Here is a 16,537-nt window from a genome sequence, read left to right as displayed (position 1 = left end):
TGCTCTACACACCGCGAGGAGCCCATAAATCCAGCACGCTGTCACTGACTCAATCGCCGTGACATTTGCAGCGCAAGGACTCTGCCATCGGTCGCCACAAACGTCGCTGAGGACGCATCGGGGAAGCCGAAAAGGGCCGCCGCGGCCCGACAAGAAACCACTGCAGATTCGCTTTGCGAACGCCCACCAAAGCTCGCTTCTCCACAACAAGGATATATGTGTGGGGAAGCCTGCTTCGGTGGCTCCCTTTGTTCTGCGGACGGCATCCTGTTCGAATTTATTTTTATTTTTTTAGCGACAGCTCTGTTTTTTGAGGTACAACTCCAAAATTCAATCTCGGCGCGCATTTGACCTTCAGTCGACGGCGTGCAAGTGTGAAGGTGTGATGTTGCGTCACGTGATCCGCTGCGGAGAGGCATCGCAGCTGCGCTCGCTCGATCGAGCCTCGCCTCTGTGTACCACGTGACTGGGCGAGACAGCTGCTTCGACGGCGCTTGGTCGCTCAGTCTCGCAATGGATGAAACGCGCCGGTACGAGCGCGTCAACTCTTCGCAGCACGTTGAGCCTGAGGACCAGGCTGAGTCTGAGCACCCTCATGATATAGCTCGGCGGGAAGAAGCACTGAAGAACGGTGTCTAACTATGCTTAACAGAGTTTTCACTCGTGTAACTAGGTTCAAGCCACGTTGACCCACGGCCATTTTTTTTGTCTTCTCTTTACCTGCACCGAAATAAAAAAGATGTATGTGGCAAATAGCACAATTGTAAACCTTGAGCTGAATGACTCGATCAGGCGATCATTGTTTGTACGAGAAACCGAAATTCCTAATTGAATAATCAACATAATACGCTAACTTCTTAATTACTTCGCGGTACATATTTCAATCTATATTGACTTGGAACGAATTCTGAGGATTACACCAGTTTCGAGATGTGCACCGTCAAGCTTCCGGTAAATATGCACTGCTTTGCTGTCCCACTTCTTTTAAGAAAACGCTGTTTTATGCATTGCAGCGCAAAATTAATTGGAACGCTAATGCATTTCGTCGGACACTGAAAATTAATACCTCGAAACTGGCGCAGTACTGAAAATTCGTTCCAAGTGCATGTACCTTGAGAACTCCCCGGCTACAACGCGCAAATTGAAATATATGTGCCGTATAATAGTTAGTTGAAATTATTTGTGTGTGTTATACTTATTCAATTAAAAACCTTACTTTTTCATAGAAGTAATGGCTGCCTCATCCATTAATTTAGCTCAAGGGTTAGGATTGTGATATCTGCCACAGGCATTTTTATTTAATTTGGTGCATCTAAAAAAAGATACATAGCTGTCCATTGCAATTGTGTAAGTTTTCCGCGCCACATAGATTCTCGAAAGTGGTGGACACGTCTGTGCATTTGCCCTTCAGTGACGTACGTACTCTACACACACACACACACACACACACACACGCGCGCGCGCGCGCGCGCGCGCATCTTGTTCTTGCAAGTTCTGTACGGCGCGCATAATGGTACACTATTGTGTTCGTACCCGAACATCGAGCTGCGAACATAAAGCTGCGGTCTTAACGCGGTAGCTCGTGGATGCAGCGTTACGCTACTGCTAAACTCGATGTCGTGGGTTCGAATCCCGGTCACGGCTGCCACATTTCGATAGACATTTCGTCGAAATTAATCCGGAGCTTCCCACTACGGCGTGCCTCATAATCGGATCTCGGTTTGTTACTAAACCTCGGACATTTTTTTTTGCATTTTTTTTTTTGCATTAGCCTGCGAGTAAAATCAACCCTCTGCTTACACTCAGTGACTACTTTTCACATCAGTGTGCCGAGTGGTAGTTACACACGACCACTTTACTGAAGGCACTAACGTGTCTAAAGGGATGTTCGACGTGCCGCTTTGCGATCAGGAGGGGTGAACTAATAGATGTTTCAATGCCTTAGCATTCTTGGGGTACTTCATGGACTTTCCGTGGGCTGTACTATCTGTTCAAGTTCGACACTATATAGCCGCTTTCCGGCCTACCTGGTTGACTGGGCACGGTCAGATAGGCAGCGCGTCGGGCTGCTGTGCGGAGGGGACATATGGTTCCAAACAAGCTTGGAATCGGGAACCAATTTGGGTCACTGATTATGTGGCAACGTGTACACATGCGTGCTGTTCTTCAACGAAACCTCTTTCACGTCGACGTGATCGCTAGATGCGGGGACTGGGTAGGTACCGCTCTTCAATGAAATCCGGCCCTTGGACGCCGACTTGGAGCACTGTGTATGCGCCACCACTGTGCGGCAGGCGAGGAAGCAACTCTCAGCGTTCGCACGCACAGGCGCGCCACGCATCGGAGGCCACGCGCGGACTTCTCAGCAGCGCCACTAGATGGCGCAGCGTGTCTAGAAATTTAAGAAGCGCGACAGAGGAGCCAGGTTGCCGCGCGACGTGTTTCTCAGCGTCTGCATGCACTGGCGCGCCGCACATTTCAGAGGTCACGTGCGCAGATTTCGCGGCGGCACTGCTAGATGGCGCCGAGTGTTCTGGGGAAGTGCGAAAGTGGACTCCCGCCGCAGTACATGCCTCATACATAACTCGTTGCGACGGTGGCAATACGTTGCGTCGCGTTATCGCTTAAATTAAACGCATTGCCGTCGACAGTAATGTGAGATGGGTTATTATTCTGCGGAACTATTCTTCCTTGTAAAGCTTTTGCTCACGTACGTGTTCGATCAAGTGATCCTTGTAATGAAAAAAAAGTGCACAGTGACTGGCTGTACACTAAATTAAAGTGTAATATTAATCTGTAGTTATACAAGGACGATAAGAGTTTTACAGGCCACTTATGCAGCTTCTTCAAGGACTGTACATACTTATTGAAATAATATGCCGTATGGCAAACCGTGAGATTAAAGAAAAAAATGTCAACGTTAATACGATTAGCATTGAGGCAATGTATAGGGGCACACGTACCGTGTTGGCAACGGCAAAGTGCGTCATGTATGAGGCGTGCATATGCGTATATAATGAAGTAGGGCTCCTCTCACACTTCGATGATGACCACGTCATGGCATATGTCACGCCATTCATGATACACGTCAAGCATGCATACGGATATGCAGGTATATGACCGGTTAAACGACCACGACGTCATCACGACTGCTTAATTAAGAGGATAGTAGATAAACTCAAAGTGCCCAAAGTATACAGGCAAGGAATGTTAACCGCATAAAAAAAATTACAAGGCTCCACTAGATTTAGAACGTACACAAAGGTTGGCCTACACCAACCACCCTGACTTTCTCTGGTGTAGTCTGTCTACAGCGTCTTGGAGTACATTTCTGCGGTTAGCATTGTAACTTTAACACATACTGAAAGTCTATCATAATTCGTGCCTGCAGAGTATAGGGTATTCCGTAGGAGGAGTTATTGTAATGGACGATGACGTGTGCATTGCAAATAAGTTGTCCTTGGGAAGATGGCAGTGTCCGCGTTGTGAGAGTCCTGCTGAGTTTAAAAGTAAATGAGTTCAGATCCGTAGGAATTGCTCTGAAGTGATTTTCTTATGTCCGCTCAGTGATCCATCACTTTTTAATGCGAAAGCGTCGAATGGCTCATTGAACGAAAAATCCGGCGTCCGGCGTCTGTAGCAGCGAAACGGCACCTAAATTCCCAATGGCTGCGACGCCACGGCAGCACGAGCGCGCTCCGACGGAGCAGAGCAGGCGAAAGGGGACACCTGCTGTCCCAGTAGTGCGCCAGTTGTTGTGTGAGGGGAGAAAGCAGACAGACAGAAAAAGAACTTTACTAATGGTCATGAGGAACCGCGTTAGGGTACCTCCCCTTTTCAGGTAATCCCCGTAGCCGTCGTGGGCCGCACCCACGTCGGGGTCGGAAGATCGTGGTGCCAACATGCGCTTCTCGCCACTCCGTTGACGCTTCTCGAGCAAAAATGGTGCTGAAGCAAGGCGCGAGGGCCCACGTGATGCTATTGGGCCAATAACGACGCGGCGGCGGCCTTGGCCAGAGCGCGCGAGGAGGAGGCGGCATTCTTCAAAGCGTGGCACTACTTTACGAAGTTAAGGGGTTTTAGCGCCACGGCGATGCTTTCTCCCCTGTCGCGGGCTGCCCAGAGGGCGACTGAGGATTGGCTGCTGTTGGACGGGTGCTCGCCGCCACCGGCACGGCCTCATCGCCTCTCCAGCCTGCGCCTCCTGCTGGCCTGCCCTGCTTACCTGCAGCAGCGTGGCCGCCTCCTGCAGGAGTTCCGACGCCTGGGGCACGGAGCAAGAAACATTTAGGAGTGGAAACTCGGCTGTTTACGGCGACCAGAAAAAGTCACCGTTATCGCGCAGCCGTTATCGTGCTGGCGGCCTGGAAAGAAATTATACCGCCGTTGAGAGCGGGCCGAAGCCGCCTGCCCGGGCGCTGCATTTTTTTTTCGCTGCGGCTTCTACGACGCGCCGCATGGCGCCGCCACTGTATACGGTCCCGTCGGTGCATACAACAATTATGACCTTATCTGGTCGCCCGCGCTCGCTCGCGCTGACGGGAGTTTCACCTCCTAAATGCCTTACTCCGTGGCCTGGGGCTTCCTTCTGCACGGCAGGAAGACATGTTCTTCCCTGGTCGCAACGAGCTACCAGCCCCCCTAAGTGTCATCGAGTACCTCGACTTGTCGGGGCTCTCGGCGAGACTCTGGGATTTTATGCAAAGACGTATAGCCTCACGGCTATCCAAACCACTCTAGGGTACTCGACCTACCCCGCATCTGGCTCCTGCTGGATCACCGCCCCCTGGCCTTTCACCAGATTACCATTCCTGCCGGACCCACTAGGCCCTTCCTGCCGGTCTGCTCAGCCGCTGCCATGGCGACACTTTAACCCCCTACTCTCCTATCTCCTTTGCTCCCACTATCTCCCCCCACCCCCTTGACGCTGAGCCGTGCTCCCGCAAGGGCTGCAGAAAATAGCGTGAACCTTTCCTTTTTCCTTCAATAGCCACGTCTCTCTCTCTCTCTCTCTCTCTATTGGCCTAATAGCTTCACGTGGGCCCTCGCGCTTTGCTTCAGCGCCATTTTTGCTCGAGAAGCGTCTACGGAGTGGCAAGGAGCGCATGTTGACGCCGTTGCTATGCTCGAGCAGTGTAGGTGGCGCCACGGTCGAGGAGGGAGCGTGAGAGAGGAGAAACTAGGAGGAGAGTGTCGCTTTACGACGTTTAGGGGGCTTTACCCGGCGCCAAATCGCCCTCGCTCTCGGAAACCCGTGTTATCCGCGCAAGCTATTGCCTGCGTTCTAACTGCGCCTCGATAAGGCCAAATCAAAACGCGCCAAGCCAGAAGGCCTGTGCACTCTGCTTTATGACGTCATGCTACTTGGATTAAAATTTCCATTGCCAAGCCCAGTGTCAAATATTGCCCAAAGATAAATCTATACACGACCGTTGTTGAGTGACTTGGATTGGTGTGGTACTTCAGACCAAACTGTTCTAGCGCAAGCTGGGTAAACCATTTCTTGTCTGGTTTTTAAATGTCCATATTGAAATCTCCAATGATGATCACAGGGGTACACTGTCATCACTGCTAAACCATGCAAAGTGTACGTGTTGTCATGAACTTCTCGATATCACACTTGAGTGTGCCTGGAGAATAATATATACGGTGGATATTACCATTCCGTCTATGGTTTCTACGGCACAGACATCTCCGCAGTCGGTGGCATTGTCCTCTTGCGAGTCAAGGGTGTATGCATGGTTGCACATACATTTTGTCCATTGCGTATATATGGCAACTGCCTCCTGCTCGTGAGTCCATGCGCTGTTCACTAACGATTATAGTATGCCCGCCGACTTGAAACAATACATATTGATCGATTTCATTTATTAACCCGTGTCGCAGAAAACCCGTTGTCGATGTCCCGCAGCGGAGCCCCCGTGAGCGAAAATTCCCGTATATATTTAGGTATATGTATATGCCACGCCTTAATATATGACATGCGGTTCATGCTGCCGCACCATTTTATCACTCAAGTTGCTCATACCTGTCTTACATACTTGACAAAGTTATTTCTCGGAATTTTGAGAATGACAGCCCCACAAACAAATGACACGAAAAAAAAAAAACAGCGACAGCGCGTGCCTTTTGTATTAAATCTTCTCAGACTGAAAATTAAAGGTGCAAAACAATAACAGAAACCTGAAAATGATGCAACGTTCTTGTCGCGGCTGTGCACCACCTCCGGGATCGGCCCACGCAAGAGGCCGCGTTTCAACCAGAAAGCTTGCCTTCGTGCATAGCGTTCGCCGCCAGTGTTTCCCAGTAAACATTACGGTTACAATGCCGCACTTGCCGGGAAGCGTGAGAAGCTGTCAGGGATCTTTGAAATTTGATTAGGGCAGGAGCGCGTTAAGCCAGCGTCTCCTCCGCCGTAGGTCGGCACTGTATTTCACAATCTCCGGGATCGGCCCACACTCACCTTTATTGTCGACCAAACGTGAAAAATAGACGAAAATCTTGATTTAGTTCTTTCAATTTATGAATAGCAGTAAGGGCAGAGTGCTTGAAGCCTGCTTCGCCTCTGCTGCGGGTCGGCCCGGTATTGCACTACCTCTGGGATCGGCCCACATTTTTGCCCACGGACACGTCAAATGCAATGTGGGGTACAGGTATACAGCTTCGCTGTAAGAAGCAAACCACGCTGTACTCGCATTGCACACATGCCAGGCGTTCAGTGTGCCACTTGTCCCGTTGAAGGTTTTTCGAAAAAAATCGAAAGCCAGCATTTCTATATTTTTTTGCCTCAATAGACATGTCTTATTTATCTTATTAAACTAATTAAAGGGCAGAAAATGGTCCAGTTGATTTTTTGGTAATTTTGTCGTAAAATCTGATAAAAGTGCTAGTCGCGCCAGCAATGTGAAGTAACTAATGAATTGCTGAATTGAGTAAAGCTTTGGCTATAGTGTACTAGAATAATGTCGTATTCTAGTACACTATAGCTTTGGCCTTTATGTAGTTAAGTGCCTAAGCAATGAACTACGCTAAATGCAACGTGATAAATATTAAGGAAGTAATGTTCGAAAAACTAAGCAAAGTGAAAAAAATTGCGAACTTGGACGAAATTTATTTGCAAGATGAGCTGTAAATGCAAAAATATTGCATCAATTTCTTTTGTTCGACTTGGTTGCATGCATCTCTATGAATGGTTGTGCAAAATTTCATATCAAAATATTCATTCAGAAAAAAAGTTATCAAAGTTTGCATAATGTGAGGTACGTGGAGCAAAATATTTTCAGAAAAACGTAAACAAATCTTTCAAACCACGTGAAAGATGTCAGACAACATAGAGGCTTACATGCACCAGCTTCATAGCTGGAGCATCCATGAAATGCGCTAGTCTCATTTTGTTGGTGTGGCTGCTCATCGACACAATAAAACGAAAAAAAAAATTCTTAATAATATTTATAGAAAAGTAATAGTACTGATTTTCAGTTTCGCAATACGAGGGTATGGGTTAGAAAACTCACTGTAACTCCCAAACTAATGATGATAGGAAGATAATTTCTTTTGCAACATGTTTGAGCATACATCAAATGTAAAAAAAAAAGTACTTGAATGGGCCCTACAACCATAACATTACCCATCCATAGAAGCCTTCTTTTTTTTTTTTCGATTTCTCGGAAATAAAAACAATCACCACTACCAGTCATCTCACACTGCTGGACACAGCACCTATAGTAGACATTGCGAAAGACGCAACTCGGCTGGGAAAGCGTGCGACGGCTGCTAACCGTCGGAGGAGAGATGAAAAATGGCAGAGCGTGCCGAGAAAACTAAAAAAAAAAAAAACCTGGTGTCGCAGTGGTTATGTCTGCATCGGTCCCTTCAAAAGAATGTCGCCACTCTGCGTGAAGTGGGGGAGGAGGTGCGCAATGAGGCACCCTGCCATTGGTATGTTGGCGCTTTGAAACGCACCGCAGAAATTTTGTAAATAGCCATCGGCATTTTCAAAAGATACACGGAATAAATTTTACACATTGTTCATACGTACGTGCTATGTATAAATGCTAGGCATTGCTTTATATTTTGCTTATTTTGTAGTGTTACGAAAGTTATCGGTAACAACATGGCAGCGGCGACGCAGTTACTTTTTTTGCCGAGGTTTTACTCTAGAGCAAGTATATTAGCTGTATAGATAGGAACGTCGTAGTAGGTGGTTTATTTTACCACAGAACACACAAACGTTCAGGGTGGGACAGCTACTCATTTATTACATTCAAAGGTTCTTAAAACCGGCAATGCTAAAAGTGGGTTTGACTGCGCTTCTTTGTCTAAAATAAAATGTTTGTTCGTTGCACTTGAATAGCGATAAGTGCGTTGGACTGTAGCTTATTTCAGAATAGCCCGTTCCAAGGAGCTATTGATAAAAAAAAATACTGGCGCTTTCCATGCGAAAACTATGACCCAATTACGGGGGACGCCACAGTGGGGGGCTACGGATTAGTTTTGACCGCCTGGGGTTCTTTTTTAACGTGCACAGTACAAGAGCGTGTTTGCTTTCTGCTCCCATCGGAATGTGGCCGGTCGCGAATCCACGACCTCGGCAACGAAACGCCACAGCAAAACTGAGCTATTGCGGCAGGTACCGAGGTGCTACTGCAATGCTTTCGTTCATGCGATTGGTAGGACAAGGTGATCATTTCTTTAAATTTTTATTGAATTAAAAAAAAATAGCCTGCGGCAGATACCGCAATTCTAGCCCTTGAGCTGGATTATTCAGAGGCGGAGATTACTTGCACGAGAAATCGGAACACAGAATCAATAAGTTAACAAAAGATCCACTATCTTTTGAATTACAGTTAAACCTCGATATAACGAAGTCGGCAAATTACTTCGTTCTATTGAAATTCGACCTTTTTGCAAATAAACTCAGTCGCTGATCGATTTTTCTGACACATAAAGGGGCCGCAGAATTTCTCTAATTATAGGGCAATCGAAAAAAAGCAAATTTGAATGAGAGAACAATTTTGATGAATTTAGGAGTCGGCGACGGATGATACTGTATCAGGTCACGTACGTCGACGATGTCTTCTTGGCGGTATGAATTAAGCGAAGTCAGCCACGCGTTCGAACACACTCCGTCCCTCGCGGCCGATATCGACACCCGCAATGGGACGACGCTATCAGGAAAAGCGCCGGCAGGGGGAAGCGAATGCTTCGTCGGCCTCTCGATCGTCAACGAAACTCGAGATTACGCAACCTCCAATACAAAACGCGTGGCAAGACAGCTTACGAAATGGCACGCCGTCTCGGCACGCCTACTAGGGTTAGAACAGGGTGCACGGCTGCGCATGCGCTCGCAGCCCCGGCCGAGACGCGCGCCAACTCACCCCCCACTCTGCCCCCGAGCTCGCTTTCCTCCCCCTCTTTACTCGTGCGGGTAAGGCGGCACTCGTGAAGCCACCCCTTTTGTCTCACACTCGCACCTAAAGCACAGTGCACAATATGATCTCGTCACATATGGACTTCATTCGCAACATCAAGCGGCTCCATGTCGGCGGTCGCTCTTGTCGCGCGATTTGAGGTGCGTTTGCCAGCAGTCGTTTGTAATTCAATCATTTGACCACCTGCGTCCGCGTAAGTTTCCATTATCTCGGCATTCCTCTGCGGCAGCAGTGAAATTTCGTTACCATGAAACCTTGTACACACTTCGTTATACTGAGGTTCAAAATACATGGCATTCTATGCACAAGGTTATGAAAAGTTAAATACTTCGTTATATCAAGAATTTCGCTTTATCAGTGTTTAACTGCACTGTATGGCACATGCTGAAAATTGAAAAATTGTGGCCAGCGAGTGCAAGGCATATCCACTTCGAATAGATTTCTAAAATGACATGTTGCCCCAAAAATGCACTGTTCCACTTTAAAAAGAAAAACATTGATGCAGTGAATCACTGAAGTAACGGAATGCCCATGTATTTCACCCCACACTTTGGGAAATATCTTGGAAACTGACGTCATAGTAGAAATTAATTTGAAGTGGAGTCTTGCATGCTCACTAGCTACAATTAGTACATCGCAATATGTGCGGTAAAGTAATTGAGAATTATTGAATTTTAGTTTATTTGGATGTGTTTTGATTTCTCATGCTAATAATGTCCCCACTGAATAATCAAGCTCAAGAATTATGCTGCCTGCCCCAGGAGATTTTTAAAAATTCCGTAAAACAAAAATGGTCACCCTATAGAGAAGCTATTTATTGTCACAAGTTTCTCTTGTTTTCAAGGTTACCGGACCACATGCATGACATCACAGGCTGTACACCAACAGAGAACAGCACTAAAAAAAATGCACAGGGACCCTCTTTATTTTATGTGAAACAGTTTGGTTCACTTCTTGGCCGCTGCTGTCTTGGCTGTGCTCTTGGCCTTGCCTTTGGCGCCAGCCTTCTTTGTGGGCTTCTTCGAGGCAGCGGGGTCCTTGACCTTGCCACCCCTCTTTTTGATCGCGGCTGCCCGGCGAGTCTCGAAAGATTGTTTCAGTGCAAGCTGCCACGGCTTCAGCTTGCTCTCATCCAGCTTCACCTAGAAAGATATGGATAACCATTGTCACACTTCTCTCTCAAACCACACTATATTCAGGAATTCCAACTTGCAAATAAAAAATGCTAGAACTAAGATTCGGTTAAAAATATTGTATTAGTACTCCAAATCTTTATTGTTAAGCATTTGCAGACTCCGTCCTGTACGCTTTGAACAGGTCCTCTGCGCTGCAGCCACAGAAAGAATGATCTACACTACAAACAAATGTTTATCAAGTTACTTCATTAAATATTCACTTGGCAGAAAGTTGTCATACAGCGGTTCCATAAGTTGGCGTTGCTGCTGCACAGGTAGGCCCATATACATTTCTTGCCCATTAGAATGGATCCGCATACAGCATACTTTCGGATATATAACACTTTTCTTGACAATTAGTTCGGTCTGCGTATACAATTTATGCAACAAATTCCAGTTTTAACAGACCCAGCTATAACAGGCTATCAATTGCAACAGACACGTTTTCGAGTAAATTTTGTTTAGATTGTGTAAATGTGAGTTTTTTCACGATTATCTGTTCTTGAACTCGACCCTTGCATTTCAGTGACATGACGGCAAAATTGACCAATTGAAAACAAACATTTGAAATCCCGTAGTCTTTAGTGCTATGTTGGCAACCTGCCCCTGTATGTCTCGATCCAATCAATAGACAAGTTGAACAAAGTCAAAGCTATTTTTTTTTTTTCATGAATCAACATACAAGTGGTGTTAGTTACGGTGCGTGCTGCAGTACCCCGCGGCCTTTCCCGCAACTCCATTTTACATCATGGCGACCAACTGTGTTAGATATGACGCCCACTTTGAGAGACGGGCGATTTCCTTGACAGAGGTACTGGGAAACCTCGTCGCGGGTAACGTGAATTAGTGGACAATTTGTAGATGGAACCAGAGGGAGGCCCTCGTTAAATGCGAGGTCGTCGAGAAGGGCTCCGTGGACCCTGCAGGGGCCTGATACTGCCCCAGAATGATATGGTCATGCAGTCTTTTATGTGCTTAATTGCAAACGAGTTGGACAGAAGATGACTCGATATTCTAGGGCAATCCCTGCACCGAATTCCTCGAAGTATGCGGCCAACAGGGGCATGGCAATGGGCGAAGATAAGCTTGGCAAAGCACCAGGAAAGCTGGCTCCAAATGCATCCCCGACTTTTCTGACACTATTCTGAGCTTGCTATCTTCGCACATTGCCAAGAGTAATGTTGGCCATATAATTTGCGGCATTCGGTGCAGGGATTAGCTGAGTCATGCAAAAGTGAAACTGTTTCCGAAAGTGATCGTCCGAAAAATGCCACCCAAGGAAAGCTCTGCCTTCACCGCAGACAAGTGAAGAGAACTTGTTTCCGGGATTCCTTGAATAAAGGCACAATTTCTTTTTCCGTTCATCTTACACTCGCGGCAGTGTATTTCTTTATTCCGAGTGAATGTAAAGTCGACCATCACATTACTATTGTGGTCGTGCTACATTCGAATAAAGACTGCTTTGCTGAGGCGATGCATGCATGCGGCTGTGCACACAGATGCACCGCAACTATTTCCAGAATGTTCGAAAATGCAAATTTGAACTAGCAGCAAGCTTACAGCAACACTGTGCATTGCCCTGTCAGCTAACAAAATGTCTTTCGGGTCAACCATGCAAGCCAAACTGTGAAGCCGCACCGTAAGGCACTAAAGAAATAACTGCCGACGACCACAAGATGCACCGTTTTGAAAACACTGAAGCCGGACGTGGGCTCAGAGTTGGACTTGCCTCATATAACAGCTCTCATTCACGCTACAGGTTTGACGATGCTCTTCGCTTGTCACTAAAGATAAAATGAAGACATTGGTTCTTTCTACTGACTACTGTTCTGTGTGAAAAACAAGCTGTAGTTGATATCTGCGCCACTGGTGGCAGCATGCTCAGGCTGGGTAGCTGGCACGGCAGGGAGCTGGCCGGCTGGTTGCCTGCAATCGTGGTGGCCGCTGAACTCACTACTGTGCAGCTAACTTGGCATGCTCTAGTGCAGGAAAGCTGCCATATGTTGGCAATCTGTGTCGGGAAAACAGAGGACACCAAGGTGCCATGCCGCACGGTCCGACGATTACCACGTAAACATGTTTATACCCATTCAGAGCGTTAGCGAATATAAATACCTTGGTTTTGTTTTCACGCCCAATATGCCTTGGTCCAAACACATCGATTTAATAACATCAAAGGCACTGAAAAATTTAGGCTATCTGCGCCACACATTGACGCCGGCCCCAAGAAATACTAAACTACTGATGTATAAATCTCTAGAATATGCTTCTCCTGCCTGGATTCCGCGCAAGCAATGTGACATTAATCAAGACAAGGCCACCCAAAAGAAAGCCATTTGCTCCATATGCCGCAGGTTCGATTGAGATTTTTCACCTTCTGTAATGCTTCCACCCCTAGGCTTGCAACCGCTCTCAGATCGCTGATGCACGGAATCTCTAAAGTTTTTGTATAGTATTATTAAGGGGGGATGAGGGGATCGGAACAAACTTTTTCATTTTTTAACTTAGAGTGATGAAATTTGGCAGACAGGTTTGAAATAGCATCAAACAGACAGCTACAAAGGTTCACAATAATATCTTCAGTAGTTTTTATTTTGTCATCATTTATATATTGCTCACATGTTGCTTGCTCGTGGAAAGCCTAGCGTGACAGCAAAATGGGTTATGGGTCTGTAAATGTTTTTAATAGTTACTAAGAACTACAGTCTAAGTCAAGATTCTCTTAATTTGTTTTTTTAATTTCTCTGCTCTTCTAAATGACATAGTATGCACCTTCTCTTTGTGTTTCGAATGTATCATGCTCCAATTATTGTGTAATAAAAAATGGTGAGCCTAAATGGTAAATCTGAGACTGTCTTGACACAAGGCACACTTCAGCAATTGCAGCAAAACAAACAGGATTAAAATCCGTGCTCCCATTGCCGTGCTATGCTTTCCACTAGCGAGGTGATAAGCACAAAACAAACTTTAGAGAAAACAAGCTTCAAAGTTCCATACTGGCACACACTGTCTAGAATGCTCCTGCATTGTAAAATTTGGTGTCCTTGGTAGCAGGTGACTTCTTAGCCCTCTGTCCTTTCAGGAGATGGACTTTGTGTGCCTTCTTCATTCGCTGGGAATCTTTCTCGACAGCCCGCTGAAGAGAGAGGGCACCAGGGCGCAGGCCCGATGTTGTGCACAGGTCTGAATAAGCTTTCAGACTGCCCGAGTTGTACCTTGAAATTGCCTCGTGCACTGCTGTTTCCACGGCAAACAGTGAGGCATGCTGGTGTTTTGATACTAATGACCATATCACTGAATGGACTCTCAGCTGCGTTTTGAGTTTTGCCTCCTCTGCACCGGGCCAGCAACTGAGGGTCTGAGAGGCGCTGGTACACAGGCAGAAGTGCTTCAGCAACTTTAGCTGAAAGCTTGTCCTTGTGAGCTGGTGCTGGCTGCCCTTCTGCCTCAGCTGATCGGTGGTTGCACCAGCTAAGGGGGCCAGGGGGAAACAGCTAAGGATGGGGCTCATCATCTGTTGATGTGATGTGGTAGTATGTTGCCATTACTGCCCTTTGCATTTCCTCGACTTCTGAGTGGTTCCGCAGAGCAAGGCCATAGTAGTTCGTCAGTTTTTTGATGAGCTGCTGTGTCAGGCCCCCCTTTCCACCTAGTGGCTCTCCTTTCTTTGCCTTGGCTACCAAAGAGCGAAGTGCAGCCCCCATTCGTTTTTTCACGTGATTTATGCAGTCTTCTTTAGATAGCTGCACAAAACAATGAACTTCATCACATAGAGTGCGAAACATGCGGCTGTCCCCATCACAAACTATGTTTGTGTAATGTAAATCATTTCTGCTCAAGGAGCGCCTGAAGAGCTGTAGTGCAGCCTCAACCTCCATTTTTCCAGAATTCACATCAGTGTTTTTCTGGCACTGGTGTTGCTGCTTACATTCAGCATAGCTGGGTTCACTTTCTGCTGGCTGTCGGCTGCACCCAATGAATGAATGTGTGGTTTTTATTGGCGCAAGGGCCAGGTATGGCCAAAGAGCGCCATGCAGGTGTTAGTGATTTCGCAGTGGAGTTATGAATTCTGTGAAGTTGATGTGACGTGGCTGTAAAGGGGCCTAAAATATAGTCACTGTAAAGTGCGTAAAATGTACGTGTAATAAAATTATGGCGATGACAAATGACGTGTACTATGTGCATTGCAAGATAATGATACGATATATTAAAAAAAATGCATAGGTTTCTAAAATTAACTAGAGCACCATGGCCTCGTTAGAGCCCTTGAGACACAAGGGCCTGGAGGCATGTGCTATATAAAACAGCTATCACAGCGGCATCCTCTGGAGAGAGGATGCGCTACGAATTTATTGGGCTCATAACATGTAGGACAACCTCATTTAAAAAATTCAGGACTGCTTTGGTGTTGAAAAATGGTTCTTTACCAAGAAACATAGCTGGGTGAAGAGGTATGCAATGACGATATGCAAGAGGAAAATGCTTCTTTCTTTCAGGTTCGGCTTCGCGGCACTCCAAGAGGACGTGGAGGACGGTCAGCCTCTCACCACATCGACCACAGGTTGGCGGTTCATTTCCAGTAAGAAGAAAATTGTGTGTACCAAATGTGTGCCCTATTCGGAGGCGGCAGAATAGGACATCTGTTCGCCGTGATTTTGGTGGGGAGGGCCAAGAACCTAGCTGTGGCTTTATAACGTGCAGTTTATTGTTTATTTCTGCGTTCCACAAGCGTTGCCAGTGTTGTCGCAGTTTCTTACGCAAGAAAGGCTTCAGATCTGTGACTGGGACAGCAGCTGCAGAAGAAGTGTTTAGTGATGTGAGTGATGTGGCCATTTTATCAGCCAGTACATTACCCTCGATACCTCTATGGCCAGGTACCCAGCATATTACTACATGTATATGTGATATATAAATACTGCATAAGAGGGAGTAAAGTTCAATGAATACAGGATTTTTAAGCTTTTGTAATGAAATTAACGCTTTTACGAGACTTAGCGAGTCTGTGTATACAATTGCTCTGTCGAGCTTTAATTTCTGTATATGTCTTACTGCAGACAGTACTGCATAAGCTTCTGCAGTAAAGATAGTTGTTTGCGGGTTCAGTAAGTCAGATATAGAAAGAGAGGGACGAACAGCAGCATAAGATACACCAGCATGTGATTTAGACGCGTCTCTGTAGAATTCAGAGCAGCTGTACTTCGATTGAAGTTCGCGGAAATGCATAGCGAATTCGATGTCAGGTGCGTGTTTTGTGACCTCTACAAAGGATACGTCACAGTCTATCACCTGCCACTCCCAGGGCGGTAATAGCTTAGTTGGAGGCATTAGTCGGTGTTCGAGAACCGGGACATCCATTTCCGTGCTAAGTTCTCTTGCACGCAGTGAGAAAGGAAGTCTCATGGAGGGCTTATTATGAAACAGTGTTTGACACGTTATGTCATTGACAGTTTTGAAACACGGATGTTCTTTATTGGAGCGCACATTGAGAAAATAGGTAAAGCTGATGTGCGTTCTCTGAAAATGTAGTGACCACTCGTCTGACTCTGCATATAGACTTTCCACCGGGCTTGTTCTAAACGCGCCAGTGGCCAGGCGGATACGTAGATGATGAACGGGGTCTAACATTTTTAGCGCACTCGGTGCAGCAGAGTGATACACTACGGCACCATAATCTAACCGTGATCTAACTAGGCTTCTGTAGAGACTCAACAGGCACCTCCTGTCGCTACCCCATGTAGTGTGGGATAGAACTTTAAGTAAGTTCATGGTTTTTAGACATTTTTCTTTAAGATATTTTATGTGTGAAATGAAAGTGAGCCTGGAGTCGAGAATAACACCTAGAAATTTGTGCTCTTTCTTGAAGGGAATTTGTTGTCCACCCAGTTCTACACAGGGATCAGGTACCAGGCCTCTCTTTCTTGTGAAGAGAAC

The 16,537-nt window shown here is 46.4% G+C and overlaps 1 protein-coding gene and 1 pseudogene across 1 annotated transcript in view; one reads left to right on the top strand and one right to left on the bottom strand.

Moving 5' to 3' along the window:
• Positions 1 to 6,496: 6,496 nt before the first annotated feature.
• LOC142583814 (U2 spliceosomal RNA) lies at positions 6,497 to 6,617 on the top strand (annotated as a pseudogene).
• Positions 6,618 to 10,338: 3,721 nt separating this feature from the next.
• RpL4 (ribosomal protein L4) overlaps positions 10,339 to 16,537 on the bottom strand; it is a 28,214-nt gene continuing 22,015 nt past the window's right edge. Inside the window, exon 8 of the mRNA XM_075693706.1 lies at positions 10,339 to 10,573. Within this exon, the coding sequence (XP_075549821.1) occupies positions 10,379 to 10,573 (195 nt within the window). The 3' untranslated portion in view covers positions 10,339 to 10,378. The remainder of the gene's footprint in view (positions 10,574 to 16,537) is intronic.

Source organism: Dermacentor variabilis, chromosome 5, assembly GCF_050947875.1.
Source record: "Dermacentor variabilis isolate Ectoservices chromosome 5, ASM5094787v1, whole genome shotgun sequence".
Taxonomy (NCBI): domain Eukaryota; kingdom Metazoa; phylum Arthropoda; class Arachnida; order Ixodida; family Ixodidae; genus Dermacentor; species Dermacentor variabilis.
Note: the sequence above shows the minus strand (reverse complement) of the source record. Positions and strands in the feature narration are given on the sequence as shown.